We start from the raw sequence: 24,740 nt of genomic DNA on the forward strand, positions 1-24,740 counted from the left end.
ATTTTTCAACTTCAGTTTTTTTAACCGTGTTTAATTTTTGAGTGTAGTCCATATCCAATCCATATCCATACCTACAACTTTGCCGAAGACACCAAATCGATTAAAAAATTCCTTCAAAAGATACAGATTTTTGAATTTTCACATATCATTTTTGTATGGACAGCTGCCAAATTTGTAAGGAAAATTATATGAACGAACTAATGATGCAAAATGGCTTCTTTGGGCATACCGAAGGCACCAAAAAAGTTTCAGCCGGATTAAAAAATACAAAAATTAAAATTAAAGAAAAATAACCGATTCTGTAGAGAACTGCTCTCATGTAAATTGGCAAAAATGTCAAGGGTTGGTATGAGCACACTCTATTTTTTTTAAAGATTATCATTGATTACACAGCGTAACAAAAAATTTTTTTTTATTATTAGCAGAACGATTCAAAAAACTCCCCGAGGGATCGGCTTCCTGAACACAATGCAACCTGGCCCATGTCTTAATTGTTACCCTAGCTCGAGATATTCAATGCAGAAGTTTTGCATATGAATCACCCCCCGTCGAAAAAATATTTTTTATTTTGTTTTCACTGTAACTTAAGTTCTATTAGGTCTTTTTAGATGCTTCTGGTGTCATTAGACGGTAAATTGTTAGAAAAACCCAAAATATGGTTCCATTGGTCGGTTCCCGTAACCGGTTCCGGTGGAAATCCGGATTATTGGCCAAAATTGTGCGAAATCTTCAAAATTTTGAAATTTGTTGCTCTTTATGCGAAAAAAAAACATACTATTGCTTCAAACAATCAATACAAACTCAAATAATGGTTTGTCCAAGCATATCCGAAGGTGTTTTATCGAAAATGTGGCCATTGAGAACCGGTTCTGGCCAATCCGGATCCGGAAACTAGAAAACATTTAAGCAGTTTTTTTTCCAAATTCCTATGTGTCAGACAATTTAGAAAAAAACAAATGTGGTGTTGAAGCATTTTTTGCTACTCTATATTTACAGTATCCCTATATATGGCCAAGGGGCCAATGGGAACCTGTTCTGACTGTCCCGGATCCGGGAAACAGTGGTCACATGACATTTTTATTGAATTTATTAAAAAGTTGTTTTAGTTACCAGAATTTCAAAATTCCTTGAAAAAAAATCTAAATTTATTTATAGCTCGAATCAGAAATGTGGCCATCGGGAATCTGTTCTAAATGTTCCGGATCATGGAACCAGTGGACACTTGACAATTTAATTTAAAATTAAAAAAAATAAGTTTAATTTTTTTTAAATTAATCTAAATTTCATCAAAATTAGATTCAGACATGTAGCCAAATGGCCAACCGGACCCTGTTTATATATTCCGGATCAGGGAACCAGTGGACAAAATTCAAGATTCCTGGAAAACAAATCAGATCAGAAATTTGGCCGAGTGGCCAACCGGAACCTATTTAAAATGTTGTTAAAATACTGACAAATATTTTAATTAAGAAATTTTCAGGATTCCTTAAAATGAATCTGAATTTATTTAAAATCATATTTATAAATGTGGCCAATGGGAACCTGTTCTTAATAATCCGGATAAGGAAACCAGATGACACTTGACATTTTAATTAAATTTATTTAAAAAAAATAACTGGATTTATATGATTCCTGATCTAAAATCAGAATTTATTTAAAATTTCTTTGACATTATAATTAAATTTGTTTTAAAACATAGTTACTGGATTTTATGATTCCTGTAAAAAATATGAATTTATTTAATATCAGATTCCGAAATGTTGCCAAATGGCTAATGGGAACCTGTTCTAAATAATCTGGATCAGGAAACCAGTGGACACTTGACATTTTAATTAAATTTATTTTAAAAAAAAACGTAGTCACCGGATTTATAAAATTCCTGGCAAAATTCTGAATTGATTAAAAATTATTGTGACAATTTAATTTCATTTATTTTAAAAACATAGTAACTGGATTTATCAGATTCTTCGAAAAATCTGAATTTATTTAAAATCATTTTGCAATTTTAATTCAATTTATTTCTAAAAATAGTTACTGGACTTAACATATTCCTGAAACAAATCAGAATTTATTTAAAATCAGAATCTGACGTGTGGCCACATGGCCAATTGAAACCTGTTCTAAATAATCTGGATCAGGAAACCACTGGACACTTGACATTTTAATTAAATTTATTTAAAAAAGTTACTGAAATAATAAGATTCCTGTTAAAAATAAACAGATTTTATTTGAAATTATTTTGAAATTTTGATAAAATTTATTTAAAAAAATAGTAGATGGACTTTACAGATTCCTGGAAAAAAATCTGAATTTATTTAAAATCAGAATCAGAAATGTGGCCAAATGGCCCATTGGAACCTGATCTAAATAATCCTGATCATAAAACCAGTTGACACTTGACATTTTAATTAAATTTGTTTAAAAAAAAATTACTGGATTTATAAGATTCCTGTTGAAAAATCAAAATTTATTTAAAATTATTTTGACATTTTAGTTAAATTTATTTAAAAACATAGTTACTTGATTTATGGGTAATTCTCCGCCAACTCACACAGCAGTTGCCCCGACCCCTCTTCAATTTGCATGAAACTTTGTCCTAAGGGGTAACTTTTGTCCCTGATCACGAATCCGAGGTCCGTTTTTTGATATCTCGTGACGGAGGGTCGGTACGACCCCTTCCATTTTTGAACATGCGAAAAAAGAGGTGTTTTTCAATAATTTGCAGCCTGAAACGGTGATGAGATAGAAATTTGGTGTCAGATGACCTTTATGTAAAATTAGACGCCCGATTTGATGGCGTACTCAGAATTCCGAAAAACCGTATTTTTCATCGAAAAAGTTTTAAAAATTCTCCCATTTTCCGTTACTCGACTGTAAAAATTTTTGGAACATGTCATTTTATGGGAAATTTAATGTTCTTTTCGAATCTACATTGACCCAGAAGGGTCATTTTTCATTTAGAACAACATTTTCATTTTAATATTTCGTGTTTTTCTAACTTTGCAGGATTATTTTTTAGAGTGTAACAATGTTCTACAAAGTTGTAGAGCAGACAATTACAAAAATTTTGATATATAGACATAAGGGGTTTGCTTATAAATATCACGAGTTATCGCGATTTCACGAAAAAAAGTTTTGAAAAAGTTGGTCGTCATCGATCATGGCCGTTCATGGTCACTCGCGACAGACACGGACGACGAAACAAAGAGAAATGCAAAAAGTTACTTTTTCAAAACTTTTTTTTCGTAAAATCGCGATAACTCGTGATGTTTATAAGCAAACCCCTTATGTCTATATATCAACATTTTTGTAATTGTCTGCTCTACAACTTTGTAGAACATTGTTACACTCTAAAAAATAACCCTGCAAAGTTAGAAAAAACACGAAATTTTAAAATGAAAAATTTTGTTCTAAATGAAAAAATGACCCTTCTGAGTCAATGTAGATTCAAAAAGTACATTAAATTTCCCATAAAATGACATGTTCCAAAATTTTTTACAGTCGAGTAACGGAAAATGGGAGAATTTTTAAAACTTTTTTAGTGTTTTTTTCGATGAAAAATACGTTTATTCGGAATTCTGAGTACGCCATCAAATCGGGCGTCTAATTTTACATAAAAGTCCCTTTGACACCAAATTTCTATCTCATCACCGTTTCAGGCTGCAAATTATTGAAAAACACCTCTTTTTTCGCATGTTCAAAAATGGAAGGGGTCGTACCGCCCCTCCGTCACGAGATATCAAACAACGGACCTCGGATTCGTGATCAGGGACAAAAGTTACCCCTTAGGACAAAGTTTCACGCAAATCGAAGAGGGGTCGGGGCAACTTTTCCCGATTTCGTGTGAGTTGGTAGAGAATTACCCTTATAAGAGTCCCTGAAAATTCTGACCTTACTTAAAATCATTTTGACAAATTAATCAAATTTATTTTAAAAAAAAAAACATAGTTACTGGATTTATAAGATTCTCCGAAAAATCTGAATTTATTTAAAATCATTTTGAAATTTTAATTAAACTTATTTCTAAAAATAGTTACTGGACTTAACAAATTCCTGAAAAAAAATCTGAATTTATTTAAAATCAGAATTAGAATTTAATTAAATTTATTTAAAATCAGAATCAGAAATGGGTCAAATGGCTAATGGAAACCAGTTCTAAATAATCCAGATCAGGAAACCAGTTGAAACTTGACATTTTAATTAAATTTATTTAAATAAAATTACTGGATTAAAAAAAACAGAATTTTTTTAAAAATATTTTGACATTTTAGTTAAATTTATTTAAAGCCATAGTTACTTGATCTATAAGAGTCCCTGAAAAATTATTTTGACAAATTAATCAAATTTATTTAAAAAACATAGTTACTGGATTTATAAGAATCTTCGAAAAATCGAAATTTATTTAAAATAATTTTGAAATTTTAATTAAATTTGTCATTAAAAATAGTTACTGGACTTAACAGATTTCTGACAAAAATCTGTTTTTATTTAAAATCAGAATCAGAAATGGGTCAAATGGCTAATGGGAACCTGTTCTAAAATATCCCGATCAGGAAACTAGTGGACACTTGACATTTTAATTAAATTTATTTTAAAAAGTTACTGGAATAATAAGATTCCTTTTAAAATAAAACAAATTTTATTTAAAATTATTTTTGCAATTTCAATTGAATTTATTCAAATAAATAGTAACCGGACTTAACAGATTCCTGGAGAAAAACTTAATTTATTTAAAATCAGAATAAGAAATGTGACCAAATGGTCAATTGGAACCTGTTCTAAATAATCTGGATCATGAAACCAGTTGACACTTGCCATTTTTATGAAATTTATAAAAAAAAATACTGGATTTATAATAGTCCTGTTGAAAAAAAAAACAGATTTTTTTTAAATTATTTTGACAGTTTAGTTAAATTTATTTAAAAACATAGTTACTTGATTTATAAGAGTCCCTGAAAAATTCTGACTTTACTTAAAATTATTTTGACAAATTAATCAAATTTATTTAAAAACATAATTACTGGATTTATAAGATTCTTCGAAAAATCAGAATTTATTTTAAATAATTTTGAAATTTAAATTAAATTTATTTCTAAAAATAGTAACTGGACTTAACATATTCCTGGAAAAAATCAGAATTTATTTAAAATCAGAATCTGATGTGTGACCAAATGGCCAATTGGAACCTGTTCTAAATAATCCGGATCATGAAACCAGTTGACACTTGACGTTTTTATTAAATTTATTTAAAAAAACACTGGATCTATAAGATTCGTGTTAAAAAACAGAATTTATTTAAAATTATTTTGACATTTTAGTTAAATTTATTTAAAAACAAAGTTACTTGATTTACAAGATTCCCTGAAAAATTCTGACTTTACTTAAAATTATTTTGACAAATTAATCAAATTTATTTAAAAAACATAGTTACTGGATTTATAAGATTCTTCGAAAAAAATGAATTTATTTAAAATCATTTTGAAATTTTAATTAAATTTATTTCTAAAAATAGTTACTAGACTTAACAGATTCCTGAAAAAAAACTGAATTTATTTAAAATCATATTAATAAATGTGACCAAATGGCCAATTAGAACCTGTTCTAAATAATCCGTATCATGAAACCAGTTGACACTTGACATTTTTATGAAATTTATTTAAAAAAAAATTACTGGATTTAACATATTCCTGTTAAAAAAAAAACAGAATTTATTCAAAATTATTTTGACATTTTAGTTAAATTTATTTAAAACCATAGTTACTTGATTTATAAGAGTCACTGAAAAATTCTTCCTTAACTCTAAATTATTTTGACTGATCAATTAAATTTATTTAAAAAAATATAGTTACTGATTTTATAAGATTCTTCGAAAAATCAGAATTTATTTAAAATAATTTTTAAATTTTAAATAAATTTATTTCTAGAAAAAGTTACTGGACTTAACAGATTCCTGGAAAAAAAACTGAATTTATTTAAAATCAGATTAAGAAATGTGACCAAATGGCCAACTAGAACCTGTTTTAAATAATTCGGATCATGAAACCAGTTGTCATTTGACATTTTAATTGAATATATTTTTAAAAAAATCTGGATTTATTAGATTCCTGTTAAAAAATCAGAATTTATTTAAAACTATTTTGACATTTTAGGTAAATTTATCAAAAAAACATAGTTACTGGATTTATAAGATTCTTCGAAAAATCTGAATTTATTTCAAATCATTTTGAAATTTTAATTAAATTTATTTCTGAAAATAGTAACTGGACTTAAAATATTCCTGGAAAAATCAGAATTTATTTAAAATCGGAATTTGATGTGTGGCCAAATGGCCAATTGTTATCTGTTCTAATTCTTAATAATCCGGATTAGGAAACCAGTGGACACTTGGAATTTGAATTAAATTTCTTTAAAAAAGTTACTGGAATAATAAGATGCCTGTTAAAAAAATCAGATTGCATTTAAAATTATTTTGAAATTTTAATTAAATTTATTTTTTAAAAATGATAGCTGGACTTAACAGATTCTTGGATAACAAATCTGAATTTATTTAAAATCAGAATAAGAAATGTGGTCAAATGGCCAATTGGAACCTGTTCTAAGTAATCCGGATCATGAAACCAGTTGACACTTGACACTTTAATTAATTTTATTTAAAAAAAATTACTGGATTTATAAGATTCCTGTTAAAAAATCAGAATTTATCAAAAATTATTTTGGCATTTAATTAAATTCATTTAAAAACATAGTAATTGGATTTATAAGAGTCCCGGAGAAATTCTGACTTAGCTTAAAATTATTTGACAAATTAATTAAATTTATTTCAAAAACATAGTTACTGTATTTATAATAAATAGCAATGCTCATTTCTAGGCGTCCGAAGGTTATGTGTGGTGAATCACTCAAAAACTCTTTTACGCAAATGGACCGACGTTTTACTTCCCCATCCGATAGAAGGCGTGATCAGGCAAATCTTGTCTCGAAAAATGCCACCGGGATTGAACCCAGGCCATACTGTGGTGAGAGGCAACTACGCTAACCACTGCGTCATCAGACCCGGTCCGGATTTATAAGATCGGAATTTATTTAAAATCATTTTGAAATTTTAATTAAATTTATTTTTAAAAAGAGTTACTGGACTTAACAGATTCCTGAAAAAAAATCGCAATTTATTCAAAATCAGGATCTTATTAATTTATTAAAATTTATTAAATAAAAGTTACTGGATTTATGAGATTCCTGTTAAAGAATCAGAATTTATTCAAAATTATTTTGACATTATAATTAAATTTACTGAAAAAAAAATATTTGACTTATAAAATTTCTCCAAAAATCAGAATTTACTTTAAATCAGAATCAGAAATGTGGCCAAGTGGCCAACCGGAACCTGTTTTAAATGTTGCTAAAATATTGTCGAATATATTAGTTAGGATAATTTCAAAACTCACTGAAATGAATCTGAGTTTATTTGAAATCAGATACATTCTGATTCTTATTCTAAATAAATCCAGATTTTCTGCAGAATTTTTTTTAGTCGTGTAATTATTTTTAAAATAAATTCGATTAAAATTTCAAAATGATTTCAAATAAATTTAGATTTTTACAGGAATCTTATAAATCCACTAACTATGTTTTTAAAATAAATTAAATGAAAATGTAAAAATAAATTTAAATAAATTCTGATTTTTTAAACAGGAATCTTATAAATTCGATATCTCTTTTTTTTAAATAAACTTAATTAAAATGTCAAGTGTCATCTGGTTTCCTTATCCGGATTATTAAGAACAGGTTCCCATTGGCCACATTTATAAATCTGATTTTAAATAAATTCAGATTCATTTTAAGGAATCCTGAAAATTTCTTAATTAAAATATTTAACAATATTTTAACAACATTTTAAACAAGTTCCGGTTGGCCACTCGGCTAAATTTCTGATCTGATTTGTTTTCCAGGAATCTTGAATTTTGTCCACTGGTTCCTGATGATACATAGAACAGATTCCAGATGGCCACATGTCGAGCTATAAATAAATTCTGATTTTTTGAAGAATCTTATAAATCCAGTAACTATGTTGTTAAAATAAATTTGATTAATTTGTCAAAATAATTTTAAGTAAAGTCAGAATTTTTCAGGGAATCTTATAAATCAAGTAACTTTGTTTTTAAATAAATTTAACTAAAATGTCAAAATAATATTAAATAAATTCTTTTTTTTAACACGAATCTTATAGATCCTGTGTTTTTTTAAATAAATTTAATTAAAACGTCAAGTGTCAACTGGTTTCATGATCCGGATTATTTAGAACAGGTTCCAATTGGCCATTTGGTCACACATCAGATTCTGATTTTAAATGAATTCTGATTTTTCCAGGAATATGTTAAGTCCAGTTACTATTTTTAGAAATAAATTTAATTTAAATTTCAAAATTATTTAAAATAAATTCTGATTTTTCGAAGAATCTTATAAATCCAGTAATTATGTTTTTAAATAAATTTGATTAATTTATCAAAATAATTTTAAGTAAAGTCAGAATTTTTCAGGGACTCTTATAAATCAAGTAACTATGTTTTTAAATAAATTTAACTAAAATGTCAAAATAATTTAAAAAAAATTCTGTTTTTTTTTTTTCAACAGGAATATTATAAATCCAGTATTTTTTTAATAAATTTCATAAAAATGGCAAGTGTCAACTGGTTTCATGATCCAGATTATTTAGAACAGGTTCCAATTGACCATTTGGTCACATTTCTTATTCTGATTTTAAATAAATTAAGTTTTTCTCCAGGAATCTGTTAAGTCCGGTTATTATTTATTTGAATAAATTCAATTGAAATTGCAAAAATAATTTTAAATAAAATTTGTGTCCACTAGTTTGCTGATCCAGATATCTTAGAACAGGTTCCCATTAGCCATTTAACCCATTTCTGATTCTGTTTTTAAATAAAAACAGATTTTTGTCAGAAATCTGTTAAGTCCAGTAACTATTTTTAATAATAAATTTAATTAAAATTTCAAAATTATTTTAAATAAATTTCGATTTTTCGAAGATTCTTATAAATCCAGTAACTATGTTTTAATCTAATCTAATCTAATCAGACCCTAGCGCAGCCAATCTTTTGAAGGGATCCTGGAGAGTGCCTTAGGTTAGATGACGCCTAGCACTCTTCTTGTCAGTTATTAACATTTGTAGTGCGCCATTGCATCGGAATGCATTGACACATCACAAGCGTTAAAGCGGCCAGGCCTACTGCGTAAAGCCGTATCGCAGAGATGACTCGTAATTGGGTTGAGTTTGAGCACAGAGTGTTCGAACAACAACACAATTCTGGATCGACAGGGGAGGAAGAAGCGTGGGGACACACCACCATACGCTCCGAGATTTTTTGGTTGTATTCGTTGGGAGCACCATGCTAAGAAGGTTTGGTACTCCGGGACCCTCTGGGATGGGACATTGTATTTCCACGAATGCCCTGGACCCTATTCGCCGTGGTTATAGCGCCACAACTCGCTCTCTGTAACAGTATTCCTAATTCCAGTCCAAGTTCACCAAGTCGTCATGGCCTAGTGGTTAGCATTTTTGCTTACCAATCCAAAGAACGGGGTATCGAACCCCGTCTCGAGTGACTTTGATTTTTCGTTCATATTCAATCATTTCTAATTTCTGTGTTCTAAACTTTCTCGTTGGGAGCAGATGGGCATCGAACCCAGAACCATTCGCTTACAAAGCGAACACCGTAACCAGTCAGCCACGGCCGCTTTATAAATCCAGTAACTATGTTTTTTAAATAAATTTGATTAATTTGTCAAAATAATTTTTCAGGGACTCTCATAGATCAAGTAACTATGGTTTTAAATAAATTTAACTAAAATGTCAAAATATTTTTAAATAAATTCTGTTTTTTTAATCCAGTAATTTTATTTAAATAAATTTAATAAAAATGTCAAGTGTCAACTTGTTTCCTGATCTGGATTATTTAGAACAGGTTTCCATTAGCCATTTGATCCATTTCTGATTCTGATTTTAAATAAATTTAATTAAATTCTAATTCTGATTTTGAATAAATTCAGATTTTTTTTCAGGAATTTGTTAAGTCCAGTAACTATTTTTAGAAATAAGTTTAATTAAAATTTCAAAATGATTTTAAATAAATTCAGATTTTTCGGAGAATCTTATAAATCCAGTAACTATGATTTTTTTTTTAAATAAATTTGATTAATTTGTCAAAATGATTTTAAGTAAGGTCAGAATTTTCAGGGACTCTTATAAATCAAGTAACTATGTTTTTAAATAAATTTAACTAAAATGTCAAAATAATTTTAAATAAATTTTGATTTTTTAACAGGAATCTTATAAATCCAGTAATTTTTTAAAAACAAATTTAATTAAAATGTCAAGTGTCAACTGGTTTTATGATCAGGATTATTTAGAACAGGTTCCAATTGGCCATGTGGCCACATTTCTGATTCTGATTTTAAATAAATTCAGATTTTTTTCCAGGAATCTGTAAAGTCCATCTACTATTTTTTTCAATAAATTTAATAAAAATTTCAAAATAATTTCAAATAAAATCTGTTTATTTTTAACAGGAATCTTATTATTTTAGTAACTTTTTTAAATAAATTTAATTAAAATGTCAAGTGTCCAGTGGTTTCCTGATCCAGATTATTTAGAACAGGTTTCAATTGGCCATGTGGCCACACGTCAGATTCTAATTTTAAATAAATTCTGATTTGTTTCAGGAATTTGTTAAGTCCAGTAACTATTTTTAGAAATAAATTGAATTAAAATTGCAAAATGATTTTAAATAAATTCAGATTTTTCGAAGAATCTGATAAATCCAGTTACTATGTTTTTTAAAATAAATGAAATTAAATTGTCACAATAATTTTTAATCAATTCAGAATTTTGCCAGGAATTTTATAAATCCGGTGACTACGTTTTTTTTTTAAAATAAATTTAATTAAAATGTCAAGTGTCCACTGGTTTCCTGATCCAGATGATTTAGAACAGGTTCCCGTTAGCCATTTGGCAACATTTCGGAATCTGATATTAAATAAATTCATATTTTTTACAGGAATCATAAAATCCAGTAACTATGTTTTAAAACAAATTTAATTATAATGTCAAAGAAATTTTAAATAAATTCTGATTTTAGATCAGGAATCATATAAATCCAGTTATTTTTTTTAAATAAATTTAATTAAAATGTCAAGTGTCATCTGGTTTCCTTATCCGGATTATTAAGAACAGGTTCCCATTGGCCACATTGATAAATATGATTTTAAATAAATTCAGATTCATTTTAAGGAATCCTGAAAATTTCTTAATTTAAATATTTGACAACATTTTAACAACATTTTAAACAAGTTCCGGTTGGCCAGTCGGCCAAATTTCTGATCTGATTTGTTTTCCAGGAATCTTGAATTTTGTCCACTGGTTCCCTGATCCGGAATATATAAACAGGGTCCGGTTGGCCATTTGGCTACATGTCTGAATCTAATTTCGATGAAATTTAGATTAATTTAAAAAAAATTAAACTTATTTTTTTTAATTTTAAATTAAAGTGTCAAGTGTCCACTGGTTCCATGATCCGGAACATTTAGAACAGATTCCCGATGGCCACATTTCTGATTCGAGCTTTAAATAAATTTAGATTTTTTTTCAAGGAATTTTGAAATTCTGGTAACTAAAACAACTTTTTAATAAATTCAATAAAAATGTCATGTGACCACTGTTTCCCGGATCCGGGACAGTCAGAACAGGTTCCCATTGGCCCCTTGGCCATATATAGGGATACTGTAAATATAGAGTAGCAAAAATGCTTCAACACCACATTTGTTTTTTCTAAATTGTCTGACACATAGGAATTTGGAAAAAAAACTGCTTAAATGTTTTCTAGTTTCCGGATCCGGATTGGCCAGAACCGGTTCTCAATGGCCACATTTTCGATAAAACACCTTCGGATATGCTTGGACAAACCATTATTTGAGTTTGTATTGATTGTTTGAAGCAATAGTATGTTTTTTTCGCATAAAGAGCAACAAATTTCAAAATTTTGAAGATTTCGCACAATTTTGGCCAATAATCCGGATTTCCACCGGAACCGGTTACGGGAACCGACCAATGGAACCATATTTTGGGTTTTTCTAACAATTTACCGTCTAATGACACCAGAAGCATCTAAAAAGACCTAATAGAACTTAAGTTACAGTGAAAACAAAATAAAAAATATTTTTCGACGGGGTGATTCATATGCAAAACTTCTGCATTGAATATCTCGAGCTAGGGTAACAATTAAGACATGGGCCAGGTTGCATTGTGTTCAGGAAGCCGATCCCTCGGGGAGTTTTTTGAATCGTCCTGCTAATAATAAAAAAAAATTTTTTGTTACGCTGTGTTATCATTATCATTCACAAAATTGATCAAAACTTCGCCTTTAGAAAAAAAATCTTTTGACTGTTCTTGACTATTCTTCACGCCGTTTAAATCAGAGATGTGAATTTTTGAGAATGTGTATCTCTAGATAGAAATTTCTGATCAACTAGGTGTCTTAGGGCAATGTTGCTGGTTATTATTGGAGATTTTCTGAAAAAAAAACATGAGAAATTCATGCTATTTTTATTTGATTATTGATTTATTCCGAAAATCTGCTCTAAAGTTTATGATGGTGAAAAATCTGGTTCCAAAGATATGAATTTTTGAAGAAAATATAATTCATTTTGGCAAAAAATCTAAAAAATGTTTAAAGAAATTTCAAAAATCATTCTCATATGGGTAATTCTCTACCAACTCACACGAAATCGGGAAAAGTTGCCCCGACCCCTCTTCGATTTGCGTGAAACTTTGTCCTAAGGGGTAACTTTTGTCCCTGATCACGAATCCGAGGTCCGTTTGATATCTCGTGACGGAGGGGCGGTACGACCCCTTCCATTTTTGAACATGCGAAAAAAGAGGTGTTTTTCAACAATTTGCAGCCTGAAACGGTGATGAGATAGAAATTTGGTGTTAAACGGACTTTTATGTAAAGTTAGACACCCGATTTGATGGCATACTCAGAATTCGTAATTCTGAAAAAACGTATTTTTCATCGAAAAAAACACTAAAAAAGTTTTAAAAATTCTCCCATTTTCCGCTACTTGACTGTAAAAAATTTTGGAACATGCCATTTTATGGGAAATTTAATGAACTTTTCGAATCTACATTGACCCAGAAGGGTTATTTTTTCATTTAGAACAAAATTTTTCATTTTAAAATTTCGTGTTTTTTCTAACATTGCAGGGTTATTTTTTAGAGTGTAACAATATTCTACAAAGTTGTAGAGCAGACAATTACAAAAATTTTAATTTATAGACATAAGGGGTTTGCAAATAAACATCACGAGTTATCGCGATTTTACGAAAAAAAAGTTTTGAAAAAGTTACTTTTTGCTTTTCTCTTTGTTTCGTCGTCCGTGTCTGTCGCGGGTGACCATGAACGGCCATGATCGATGACGACCAACTTTTTCAAAACCTTTTTTTGTAAAATCGCGATAACTCGTGATGTTTATAAGCAAACCCCTTATGTCTGTATATCAAAATTTTTGTAATTGTCTGTTCTACAACTTTGTTCAACATTGTTATACTCTAAAAAATAACCCTGCAAAGTTAGAAGAAAATACGAAATTTTAAAATGAAAAATATTGTTCTCAATGAAAAAATGACCCTTCTGGGTCAATGTACGTTCGAAAAGAACATTAAATTTCAAATAAAATAACATGTTCCAAAATTTTTTACAGTCGAGTAACGGAAAATGGGAGAATTTTTTAAACTTTTTTAGTGTTTTTTTTCGATGAAAAATACGTTTTTTTCGGAATTCTGAGTACGCCATCAAATCGGGCGTCTAATTTTACATAAGTCCCTTTGACACCAAATTTCTATCTCATCACCGTTTCAGGCTGCAAATTATTGAAAAACAACTCTTTTTTCACATGTTCGAAAATGGAAGGGGTCGTACCGCCCCTCCGTCACGAGATATCAAAAAACGGACCTCGGATTCGTAATCAGGGACAAAAGTTACCCCTTAGAACAAAGTTTCACGCAAATCGAAGAGGGGTCGGGGCAATTGCTGTGTGAGTTGGCGGAGAATTACCCTATACTGTGTAAGTAGGCTGATCAACAAAGTAAAAATTTCACTTTAGAAGGCTTAAGCCTTGAAAACGGAGTGCTTTATCAAAATAATGATAGTTTATTTTCATTTAAAGATTTGATTACGTATCTAACGATGATTTTTGAAATTTTGTTTGAAAACGTTTTAGGTCTTTTTCCATCCTTAACACAAGCGCACACTTAAAAAAAGAAAATTAAAAAAAATGAAATAAATATATAAATATACGTTTTCTATTGGATTTCAACTCTTCATGATAAAAAGTAAAAAAGTCGTAATTTGTTTCCGTTTACCTTTTTTAAAGTCCACATCATAACCTATAACTTTATCGCAGACACCAAGTCGTTCAGAAAATCCTTTTTCCAGATACAGATTATCTAATATTCATTGTATGGAGCCATGTGTGGAATCCATGGACAAAGTTTCATCCAAATAAAAATAAAGAAAAATAAAAATAACGATTTGCAAAAATGCAGAGCACTACTCAAATGATCTTAAAATGTACTGCCCACATATGGAAATTGACTTAAATAACTTTGTGACAAAATCAAAATGTTCACTTGAAGAAGTAATCTTTAATCTTGAATTAATCTTGAAATCTTGATATCGCATAAAATCTGAATTTTCAATTATGGGCCGTTTTCAAGAGATGTTTTGAAATTACATCCTTGTCGACAAGGATGAAAACAACTGATTCCATTCACTCATCCAACCACGCAATAATCGGAAAATTATTCCAGCTCATCAACTGCTTAAAAACCCCCAGAAATCAACTCATTCAAATTGCATTCAAACGTTGCAACAACGACACACATTTCTTCCACCACAACGATCTCGATGAAGCCAAAATTTCACTTTTGTGTCTCACTTTTGACGCACACAAATTAAATTGATTGCATTCCGTTTGCTCTAACGGAGCACATGAAAATGATGTTGTTACACATATTGCACATAAAAAATGCATAGAGTTTGACTCTCTCTCGTGATAGTAATTTGTTCCTGTCAACCGTAAAGGTGATGGTGGGTGTGAGTTTCGTTGTTGTTGCTGCTGTGAGGGGGTGGGGCCCAAATAGATGGTTTCAAGTGATCTCATAGAACTGAAAGCTCACTGAATCGTTGTTGAGGGGGGGAAAAGGGGTGAAATTGATACAAAGTGCATTTTGAGAGAAAGTTTGAATTATTGTTTCAAAAACTTGAAAAAAAAGAATGAAAAATAATTTAAAAAAAAAAACTAACTTAATCCACCTATGTGGTTGGTGCCTTCCTCACTCTTTTCCAACAATGGGTGATATGTGATATGATGGGTTTGGACACAAAAATCGTCTAATTTCGTTAAGTTCCGGAATACAAAAAAAACACACATATCACTCAAGGGCTCATAAGTTGCATCATAAGTGGTCAGAACTCGAGATAGGGTTGCCAGATCATCAATGTTTTAGACTCGGCCTTTCAATTATCTTACCAACGATGGGTCGGATGATGGATCCGGACATTGTTAACATACATTTAAGTGAGATCCGGCTACAAAAAAAGTGCCTAAATCTCACTTGTGTGGTCAGAACTCGAGACAAGGTTGCCAGATCTTCAATATTTTAGACTCCTTAAAATGGTCTTTCGATTACCCAACCAACGATGGGTCAGATGATGGATCCGGACATTGTTTACATACATTTAAGTGAGATCCGGCTACAAAAAAAGTGCATAAATATCACTTAAGTGGTCAGAACTCGAGACAGGGTTGCCAGATTATCAATGTTTTATACTCGTTGGAAAGGTCTTTTGATTACCTAACCAACGATGGGTCAGATGATGGATCCGGACATTGTTTACATACATTTAAGTGAGTTCCAGCTACAAAAAAGTACATAAATATCACTTAAGTGGTCAGAACTCGAGACAGGGTTGCCAGATTATCAATGTTGTAGACTCGTTGGAAAGGTCTTTCGATTACCTTATCAACGATGGGTCGGATGATGGATCCGGACATTGTTTACATACATTTAAGTGAGTTCCAGCTACAAAAAAGTACATAAATATCACTTAAGTGGTCAGAACTCGAGACAGGGTTGCCAGATCTTCAATGTTTTATACTCGTTGGAAAGGTCTTTTAATTACCTAACTAACGATGTATAGCATGATGATGTTTGGTTCAGTTTACTGCCATTTATTCAACTTCTGAAAATATGCGAAAACACATTTTTATACATAACTTTTGAACTACTTATCGAAACTTCAAGCAATTCAATAGCACCGTATGGGACCCTAAACCAAGTCGAATGCGACTGGTTTTGTCAAAATCGGTCCTGCCAGTGCTGAGAAAACTGCGTGACATTATTGGTCACATACACACACACATACACACACACATACACACACACATACACACAGACATTTGTTCAGTTTTCAATTCTGAGTCGATATGTATACATCAAGGTGGGTTTTCGAGCTTAAAATAAAAAGTTCAATTTTGGAGCAGGATTATAGCCTTACCTCAGTGAGGAAGGCAAAACAAAAAAAACAGTGAAAAGTTGTGCCTTTTTGAAATGTTACGCTCGATTCCACTCTAAAAAAGCCATTCCAACTGGCTTGCGGTGGGTGGTTTTCAGTGTTGTTGGCTGAAATTAACACCCGGGTTACATTGTGGCAGTTTGGCCAGCCATGATATGCGATGCAATTTAAAATGCACTGGACGGTAAGCAATTCAACAAAAGAGGGCGTTTTTTTTCCTCGGATTCAACAGCAGCAGAGAGTGAGAGCATTCAATTGATGACAGTAACGCCAACGGGGCCAGTTTGGTGCTCAATCACGCGCGCGTTGCAGCATAAAACGACGACGACGATGATGCTTGACGGTAAAAAAGGGAGAGCTTAAATTGTAGTTACAAAGTTTATGATCTGTGCTCGTTTTGGGATAATGGTAAAGTTGAAGTGAATCGCTCGGAACAATCTGGGGAGCAGCTTGAACAAAAGCTCTCAAATTTTAAGATGTGCCAAGTTTATAGCACATTTGCCAATCAAAATGCTGATGTTGCACAAAGTAAGACAATTTTATTTAAATCTGTTCTGAAAATTAAACAATTTAATTTAAAAAGACGAAATGAACCAAACAATAATATGCACTGTTTTAACAATTTATCGAAACTCACCTGGAGTCGATCCGCTCGAGTCGGTCTAGTCGGTTGAGGTGAAGCTCGCGCAGGTGGAATAGGTTCAGGAAGGACACCGCCGGAAGCTGGAAGAAGGAGTTGCCGCTGAGCGACAGCGTCGTGAGGTTGTACAGCTTGGAGAGCTGGACCGTGGGGATGATCTGGAATGAGGAAAAAAATGATAGTTGATCAATCTACTGTAAATGAAATTAAATAAATTAAATAATGCTAGTTTGTAGAAATGAAGAACAATACATATTAATTTGAAAAGAATTTTAAAACAACTGAATAAACAAAAATGCAGCATTCCTAATAAATAATTTAATTTTCTGTTTTTCACATTTTTTTTTCCTTCAAAATCAAATATAAGAAGTGTCAGAAAAGTATTATTCTTTCTTATTCAAAAAACGAAAAACAAGGGCTTAGCATTTAATTTTGGTATTGTTTGAAATTATAACCAGACATTTTTAAAATGTGCAGTGCCTAAAAGGTGTATTTCCTGTTTTTTGTACACTTAATTCGTTAAAAAACCACTGATTAAAAAAATCAAAAAATAAATAAATTTAAAATGAAAAGTAATTTACCATTCTTTGAATAAAATGTACCGTTCTCAAGTTTTAGCCCCTTCCGGGAGTCTACTTCTGATTACTTTTCGTTGTTTTGCATTTTTATAATACTTTTTGAACAAATATTTGAAAGCCGGGCAATTATTTTTTGAAAAACACCCTCCCATCAATGAATTGGAATCATTGAAAATGAGTTTTTCTAAGTGTCAGCTTATAATTTTCAATCGACGATATCTCAAAAATTCAGATTTTTAATGTACAAAAATTGATCTTTTCAAATTTATTTCTATTAATTTTGAAATAATGCATAATTTTTGAAAAAGTTTAATAAAAGATAATGTTCCTTATTTCCTACTTATCTAATTTTGTACCAAATTATATATTTTGCTAAATGAAAAAAAAAGAAAAGAAAAAACATAAAATGTTGCAAAAGCTTCAATTGTTTACATTGAAAATCGGACCGATAGTTTCCGAGTTATCGTCACTAAAAGAAATTCATTTTCATCGATTCTAATTTTTTGTTTGGCTTAAAAGCTAATTGCCCGAAATTAGAAGTTCCAAAGAGAAAATTGCAATGTTTAAAAAAGAAAAATTTCAATTGTGTTTTAAAAGATAGTTGCGTTGAAAATTCTTATTTTGAATTCCGGGGTGACTTTGATAGTCAAAGTTTTTTTTGTTAAAATCGAATTTAGATGCTCAAATTTTTTTTAACGTCTAATTTGACATAGCTAAGGTAGCTAATACATTTTCCAAGAAAAAAAAAATCAAACTCATATTTAAATAACTTAGTTAATAAGTTTTTTTATCAAAATACATAGTAATTTCAAGTAAAATTGTCAAAAAGCACAATTTTGTCTGAAATTCGTTGAAACTAGTGTTGTTTATAAAATTATCGATTGATATTACATTTTAAACTAAACTCGATGCTCGAATCAAACGTTTTCACATTTTATATGAAATTAGTCCTACTGAAAATAATTTTTTTTAAATTTTATTTTAAAAACACATAATGATTATTATCAACAAACTTTTTTACCTTCTCGTGTTAATTGAGAAAATCTTGACTCTTTGAGAATATTAAATTAATGCTATTCATCATCATTTTTTAGCTACAGGTAACTAACTATTTAAACTTTTCAGAATGTTATGAATTTTTTTTTTGCTTTGTACACTTCCCTACCACGGTCAGTATGATTCCATTGCATCCCGTACGTATTTAATTTGTACTCTTCATTTTGCTGAAAAATCTCAAACCTATCAACCCGGCTATCAAAGCCACCCCATTTTGCGGTATACTTAAAGGTAGCTATATCTCGAAAACGGTTCATTTTATAAAAAAATGTTAAAAACTTTTCGATAGCAAATCAGTTTTGCTTTAAAAATTTGATCTTAAAAATTCTGACCTTTAAAAATATCAGACAATTTAGAATAATAAAAAAATACGTTTTTCTTGGGGATTTTATTTTTTGTCATAAAAAGTTATAATAAAATGTTTTTTTGTGTACCTATATTTTTTGAAAACTCCTTGATATAACCTACAACTTTGCTGAAGACTGTGGATGGATCTGTAAATCTCTTTAAAGATACAGAATTTCATTCACTTGCATAGCCAATTTGTGTGTAAAATTATTTTGAGAAAGGGAATGCATGGACAAACTTTCATCCAATTCAAAAAATGAAGGTATAAAAAATTAAAAGTGAACTAGCTCCTCAATTGGCAAATACAAAAATTATAAAAAAATGTTTTGAAATGATACAAAGTCGAAAATATTGTTTAAACTGGATCTGAACAAAAATTTAAAAAGGTTTACTGAATTTGTAATTGACTGCTTAAAGAAAGCCGTTTTCAAAGATATCTAAAATCCAACCATTGACAATAAAATTATTTGGTCATTTTCAATAATCGGAATCAGCTAACTCAACCCCTTTTCGATTTAGGCAAAAAAAATTATAAGTGGTATCTCGATATTTCGTGACGGTGAGGTTGTTCGACCTCTCATTTTTTTTTTATTTTCGCAAAGGCATATTTATTTCAACTATTTCTAACTCTAAACCGAGAAAAGATTGAACTTTGGTGTTAGGTCATTTAAAATTGAATGTTTGGCGATTTGGCAGTAAAATAAACGCATGCACCATCAAAAAAGTTAAAATGGGTTCAAAACTATCATAGTAGATATCAAAATGTGGACATCCGATTCGTAGTTAGGGACCAAAATTAACTCTCTATAACCTGTAAAAAATCTCCAAAAATCCATTTTTCAGCCAATTTTTGATATTAAAAAGCATTGGAAAGAAGAACTCTTAAAATTGCGTGGTAACATTTCAATATGGCGAATCTGCATTTGTAAACAAGCAGTCTATCCCTTTCGCTCAAGTGACAGTTCACGTCAAGTAAGAGGGGAATAGACTGCTTGTTTACAAACGCTGATTCGCCCTACTGAACTACGGAATTTTAGACAATTTAAGGGTTTGTACCATTCTGTAGCAGAAAATGTAAAAAAAGCAACAAAAAAAAAATGAAAAAGTTACTTAAAAACATGAAAAAAAAATGATAGGCAAAATATAATGATAGGAGGTGGTAGAATGGGCTACATACTAACAAAATCTAAACAAGATAAATGTAAATTAAAATACAAAAATAAAACAAGGAAAACATAAAACAAGAGAAGTAAAGATTTTCGTTGAACAAAAGTTGCTAAAAATGACCTTCTGAACATGGGAAAAATAGAAAGTTTCGAAAAAAAAATTGTGCAGAAGAGGGTTAAAAGCAATGTTTCGTGATTATGGAAAAGGGTCGGAACAATTTCTGTATGAATGGGGAGAAAATAACTCTCTTACTTTTATTATATTAGGGTTTAAGCTGTGATAAAACTTAGTTGTATTCAATTTGTTCGCATGTCTGTTTGAACATTTGTTAATTTTTTTGAAAACAAAAAGTTTGAAAAATATTTGCAAAGGCATTTATGCAGTTAATAAATTTTTAAAAACAGATGATGATAAGCAAGCACCAGAAAATCAATGATTTTTACAAAACAAAAAAATGTTCAAAAATTGAAATATCAATAAATGAAAAATGTAAATGCCAGTTGTGATATCATGCCTTATTTTTACACCGAACCTTTTGTATGCTAAAAAAAATATGTTTGCACTATAAACATCAACTCACCGTCAAATTATTATCAGCCATATTGAGATGCTTGAGCGCGTTCAGCCCGTTGAACGCACCCAGGTCCAGCTCCGTCAGCACGTTTCCTCCCAGCTGCATTGACCGTAGCTCCCTCAACCCGCTGAAGCTATCGTTGGCGATAAACTCAATCAGATTCACCGCCAGATCCAAATGCCTCAGCGATCTCAAATGCTGCAGATTTCCATCGTATGGAATCTCCAGAATTTGATTGTTCTCCAAGGAGAGTCGTTCCAACGTTTGTAGTGGTTTGAAGACCCCTTCCTCAAGACTGACAATCACATTGTTGCTTAGATCCAGATCCAGCAGGTTGGCCAACCCATGAAACGCCGTCGGATGGATCTTCTCGATCCGGTTATCCGACAGTCGCAGGATCTCCAACCTCCGCAGCCCCTTGAAGCTATCCTTCAACAAGCTGGTCAACGCGTTATCACTGAGGTTGAGCGTGCGCAGCTTTTCCTGCGCCTCAAAGTTCTTCGACCCGAGCGTGTCGAGTCGGTTGTGCGAAATGTCCAGCACCTCCAGCTGGTAGTAGAACCCGAGCGTAAAGTGGACGTTCGTGATGGCGTTCGCGGTGAGATTGATGTGTCGCACGTCCGGGTTCAGCTGAATTGGGACGACCTCGAGGGACGCGTTGATGCAGGAGGTTCGCAGGTTGGACTCGCAGGTACACAGTGACGGACAGAATCCAATTATCGGGTGGGGGAGTTGGAGCAGCAGCAGCAGAACCAGCGGTATGCTGATTACCTGGGGGACTGCCGATGGGATTCTTCTGGGACGACCTGGAAAGGTCTCTGTGAAAAAATTGGATAAAGTAGATTTTATTAGATTTTCATTTCTATAACTTTAACATAAATCAATTAATCAACATATTTTTTTAACAACTTTATTTAGTTTCAGAACTTAAAGAGTTCATATGTCAATACAGTCGACTCTCTGGCTGTCGATCTTCTCGATATCAATAATTCTCCATCTATCGATGAATTCTTCAGTCCCTTCAACCTGCATACTTCAATTATCTTCATTCCTCGATATTTTCCCTTGCTTGAAGGATCTCTTCCTCGACGGTCCCTTGGATTCTGTTTGCATTAAAAATCTCTTCCGGTTGTCAATAATTTCACTTTCTTATGGCTTGCATAGACTTTTTTCTTGGCAAAACAAAGCTTTGAAGGGTGTTTGACATTAGTTTGTTTTTGTTTGATGGACGTTGCCATGATTCTCTCCCATAGCTGGGTATCAAGAAAAAAATATTTTCAATCGAGTCTTCATTTTGCATCGTTCTGTAAACCGATGATTCTCTTCCTCGACGGTCCCTTGGATATTGACAACCAGAGAGTCGACTGTATAACAATTATAAATTGATATTTGTTTTCGATAGCAAATGGATACCGTAGTAACAGTTCAATTTGGCGAATCTGTGTTTGTAAACAAGCAGTCTATCCCCTTCTTACTTGACGTGAACTGTCACTTGAGCGAAAGGGATAGACTGCTTGTTTACAAATGCAGATTCGCCCTATTGAAATGTTACTACGGAATAGACAGTTGATTCAGGCCAGGCAGAGCCTCGTCGTGCTGAAATAATTTCTTTTTGCAACATGTTGCATTAACTACTATTTAATTGGCCTACTAAAGCTACAAAAAAAAAAACATTTTCAAAAGAATTTCTCACCTGTCAACGCTGGTGACGCTGCGGCTGTCATGGCTGCCTCTTACTTTCTTTCGTCGCGTGGACGCGGAGATAAATGGTTTCTCAAGATGTGCGCTCAAGCGATCTTGTGCGGGGGAGGTGGAAAGGTCTCTCGGGCTGATGTCGTCTGGGCTGTCGACGTCTCTCCACTGGTGGGATTCAATTAAAAGCTGTCCCGGCGACGATCCGAGCTTGTGCGTCTCTCATCTGTAACGAAAGTCAAGAAGGGCGAAATATCACCATGAGAATGAGGATCACCGGAGAGATGAGATTGTATCTTTCGGCCCCCCTTTTTTTGGGGCTGATTTTTATTTGACAGTTGATTACTGAGATATGATAAAAGGGGGCCCCACGACGTTTATGGCGCAGCCAATTAGGAACCTTCTGTGATGGGTTTTGTGTGCGGGAGGAGGTGCCTGTTGGGCAGCTTGAGATAGTGCTGGGAATTGGAATCGAATCGCTTTTGCCGCACAGCTGTGTTGCCGTTATCGTGAGTCGTGCGTGTCATCGACAAAAGTTGTAAAAGTTCACGCCAACTTGCTGCGGCGACGACGGCATGTCATCGCCGGATTAGATTATCGTTGGAGTGGGGATTAATCTGGTCGTTAATCAAGCGAAATATCATTATGGTAGAGGTTTTGATTGGATTTACATTCAAAGTCGGTCGCGGTTGTTCTTTTTCAATTAGAAAATTTGTAAGAAAGAGATTACAATCATGAAAATAATAGGCTCTGTTTCACTGTACAATAGTGCTTGAAAAAAAAAAAAAAAAAAAACAAACAAACAAACAAACAAACAAACAAAGCAATACAAAACGATTGGGGTTTTGGTTTGGTTTTGGTTTTGTTTTTGTTTTTGTTTTTGTTTTTGTTTTTGTTTTTGTTTTTGTTTTTGTTTTTGTTTTTGTTTTTGTTTTTGTTTTTGTTTTTGTTTTTGTTTTTGTTTTTGTTTTTGTTTTTGTTTTTGTTTTTGTTTTTGTTTTTGTTTTTGTTTTTGTTTTTGTTTTTGTTTTTGTTTTTGTTTTTGTTTTTGTTTTTGTTTTTGTTTTTGTTTTTGTTTTTGTTTTTGTTTTTGTTTTGTTTTTGTTTTTGTTTTTGTTTTTGTTTTTGTTTTGTTTTTGTTTTTGTTTTTGTTTTTGTTTTTGTTTTTGTTTTTGTTTTTGTTTTTGTTTTTGTTTTTGTTTTTGTTTTTGTTTTTGTTTTTGTTTTTGTTTTGTTTTTGTTTTTGTTTTTGTTTTTGTTTTGTTTTTGTTTTTGTTTTTGTTTTTGTTTTTGTTTTTGTTTTTGTTTTTGTTTTTGTTTTTGTTTTTGTTTTTGTTTTTGTTTTTGTTTTTGTTTTTGTTTTGTTTTTTTTTGTTTTTTTTTGTTTTTGTTTTGTTTTTGTTTTTGTTTTTGTTTTTGTTTTTGTTTTTGTTTTGTTTTTGTTTTTTTGTTTTTGTTTTTGTTTTTGTTTTTGTTTTGTTTTTGTTTTTTTGTTTTTGTTTTTGTTTTTGTTTTGTTTTTGTTTTTGTTTTTGTTTTTGTTTTGTTTTTGTTTTTGTTTTGTTTTTGTTTTGTTTTTGTTTTTGTTTTTGTTTTTGTTTTTGTTTTTGTTTTTGTTTTTGTTTTTGTTTTTGTTTTTGTTTTTGTTTTTGTTTTTGTTTTTGTTTTTGTTTTTGTTTTTGTTTTTGTTTTTGTTTTTGTTTTTGTTTTTGTTTTTGTTTTTGTTTTTGTTTTTGTTTTTGTTTTTGTTTTTGTTTTTGTTTTTGTTTTTGTTTTTGTTTTTGTTTTTGTTTTTGTTTTTGTTTTTGTTTTTGTTTTTGTTTTTGTTTTTGTTTTTGTTTTTGTTTTGTTTTTGTTTTTGTTTTTGTTTTTGTTTTTGTTTTGTTTTTGTTTTTGTTTTTGTTTTTGTTTTGTTTTTGTTTTTGTTTTTGTTTTTGTTTTTGTTTTTGTTTTGTTTTTGTTTTTGTTTTTGTTTTTGTTTTTGTTTTTGTTTTTGTTTTTGTTTTTGTTTTTGTTTTTGTTTTTGTTTTTGTTTTTG

The 24,740-nt window shown here is 30.9% G+C and overlaps 1 protein-coding gene across 1 annotated transcript in view; it reads right to left on the reverse strand.

Annotated features, from left to right (window-relative positions):
• Positions 1 to 24,740, reverse strand: part of LOC6049887 (nyctalopin) — a 312,902-nt gene that overhangs the window by 16,253 nt on the left and 271,909 nt on the right. Inside the window, exons 5-7 of the mRNA XM_038252989.1 lie at positions 22,705 to 22,929; positions 21,018 to 21,829; positions 17,286 to 17,446 (exon numbers count right to left, since the gene is read on the reverse strand). Coding sequence (XP_038108917.1) covers positions 17,286 to 17,446; positions 21,018 to 21,829; positions 22,705 to 22,735 — 1,004 coding nt within the window. The 5' untranslated portion in view covers positions 22,736 to 22,929. The remainder of the gene's footprint in view (positions 1 to 17,285; positions 17,447 to 21,017; positions 21,830 to 22,704; positions 22,930 to 24,740) is intronic.

Source organism: Culex quinquefasciatus, chromosome 2 (assembly GCF_015732765.1).
Source record: "Culex quinquefasciatus strain JHB chromosome 2, VPISU_Cqui_1.0_pri_paternal, whole genome shotgun sequence".
Taxonomy (NCBI): Eukaryota; Metazoa; Arthropoda; class Insecta; order Diptera; family Culicidae; genus Culex; species Culex quinquefasciatus.